At 47.5% G+C, this 1,854-nt stretch overlaps 1 protein-coding gene across 1 annotated transcript; it reads left to right on the top strand.

Moving 5' to 3' along the window:
* Window positions 1–515: 515 nt before the first annotated feature.
* LOC116188747 (glycine-rich cell wall structural protein 1.0-like) lies at window positions 516–1,019 on the top strand. The gene has a single exon (XM_031518229.1). It carries the CDS (start codon window positions 516–518, stop codon window positions 1,017–1,019), a length of 504 nt encoding a protein of 167 aa, XP_031374089.1.
* The last annotated feature ends 835 nt before the right edge of the window (window positions 1,020–1,854 follow it).

Genomic DNA, 1,854 nt, shown 5'->3' with positions numbered 1-1,854 from the left:
ATTAATTATTAGATGAGGTCTTCAAAGATCTCCTCATTTATTTCTTCATATTATTCGTCACCTTCCTGCAAAACAAAATCAAAAGCGAATAAATGAGATCCATTAGTTCACACTGTCCAAAGTGGTCGACATAGGGAATATACATATTGATTATTATATATGTATCACACCGTTCACATATATATATATATATATATATATATATATCAAGGCAAACTAACAAAAGAACAGAAATATGTTGCAAGCATATATGCTATACGATGCGGAGATCTGTTATTTGAACAAAGTTGCTGCCTTCATGCGTTTGTTATATATATAGATGTGACAATTATGTAAACCTGACACTGAGTGAGACCAAATTAGGTAGGCAGCCATTGTGACTAAATTATATACGTAAGCCTTACTCGGTTCTTGAGCATGCATGGGCGCAAAATTTGTATAGCATGGTGAGGTCAAGTAATCTTGCATGAAAATAGTCATAGACACTCTGGCTGCTCACCGAGCTGTGTGAGAGCATGGAGGCTATATCCTCCCTCCTCGCCGAGGCGGAGGCGGCCTCACGGGTGGTCTACTGCCTCGTGGTGGAGGTGGTGGTGGTGGAGACCGCCCTCGTGGTGGAGGTGGTGGTGGAGACCGCACTGGGGGTGGCGGTGGGTGGAGGAGATGGCGGGGGTGGGGACCAAACTGGGGGTGGCGGCGGGGGCGGCGGAGACTTAACTGGGGGAGGCGGTGGTGGAGACATCACTGGGGGAGGAGGCGGTCGGGGAGACGGCGGGGGTGGAGACGTAACTGGGGGAGGCGGTGGTGGAGGAGAAGGCGGGGGTGGAGATGTCACTGGGGGAGGAGGCTTAACTGGGGGTGGTGGCGGGGGTGGAGACTTAACTGGGGGAGGCGGCGGTGGAGGAGAAGGTGGGGGTGGAGATGTAACTGGGGGAGGAGGCGGTTGGGGAGATGGCGGGGGTGGAGACGTAACTGGGGGAGGCGGTGGTGGAGGAGAGGTGGGGGTGGAGATAGCATAGGTGGAGGCGGTGGGGGAGGGTGGGGGTGGAGACTGCACCGGTGGAGGAGGTGGACAGGTACAGACCGCTCGGGGTGGTGGAGGAGGCGGTGATCTCCTGGGGAAAGGAAAGGGTAACTTAGGGAGAGGAAAGAAAGGGAATCCTTCCGTGTTAGCTGCAGCAGTTTGGGACGGCTGGATAAGGAAGAACGTTGCCACCACAAGCACAGTGGCCATTATACTGGCCATGGAAGACCCCATCTTTTTGCTTCCTTAATTAGGTTGTTCCCTTTGCCTTGATGCATTTCTCATTCGGTTCCTGCCCTCTTTATATAGATTTTTGGCTTGATTGTACTGTGGTAAAAGAGTCGTCGTAAAATGGGTTTAAAGTTGTACTAAATGATGTTGAAAATGGGGATTCTTAACTATAAGCGGCAATTCGTACTGTAATACCTAACTATGATGGCATGCTCATTATAATGGTCATGAAAATTCAACATATAACAGTATTTTTTTGGGTAGGAGACCAAATTAACTGGTTCGTTTCATCTTTCGTTTCCTACCGGATGTTAGTTGCCAAACTTGCCTGAGGAGTGAAACTCCGTATGTGAGAAGGGAGTATCTCGTGTAGCTATACTCACCTCGACTGAGAATTAACTTATCTCCGTAAGTGCAAAACATAGGATTGTAATCGAAAAACTTGAAGAACATACTTCATATACTCTTTCTTTACTCAGTCGTCACCCCAGTTCTGTCATATAATATATTGCTTCAGTTCAGATTAAATTATAATTAAAGCTTTCCCAGCTTAATGAGCACATATAACACGTGAAAAATCACATTAAGAAAATTTTTGG

The sequence above is a fragment of the Punica granatum genome, chromosome 8, assembly GCF_007655135.1.
Source record: "Punica granatum isolate Tunisia-2019 chromosome 8, ASM765513v2, whole genome shotgun sequence".
NCBI classification, from domain to species: Eukaryota; Viridiplantae; Streptophyta; class Magnoliopsida; order Myrtales; family Lythraceae; genus Punica; species Punica granatum.
The sequence above is the reverse complement of the archived record's forward strand: the minus strand, read 5'-3'. Positions and strand labels throughout refer to the sequence as shown.

Excerpts from the sequence above, each read along its gene's own strand:
- LOC116188747 (XM_031518229.1), top strand. The coding sequence starts at position 516 with ATGGAGGCTATATCCTCCCTCCTCGCCGAGGCGGAGGCGGCCTCACGG.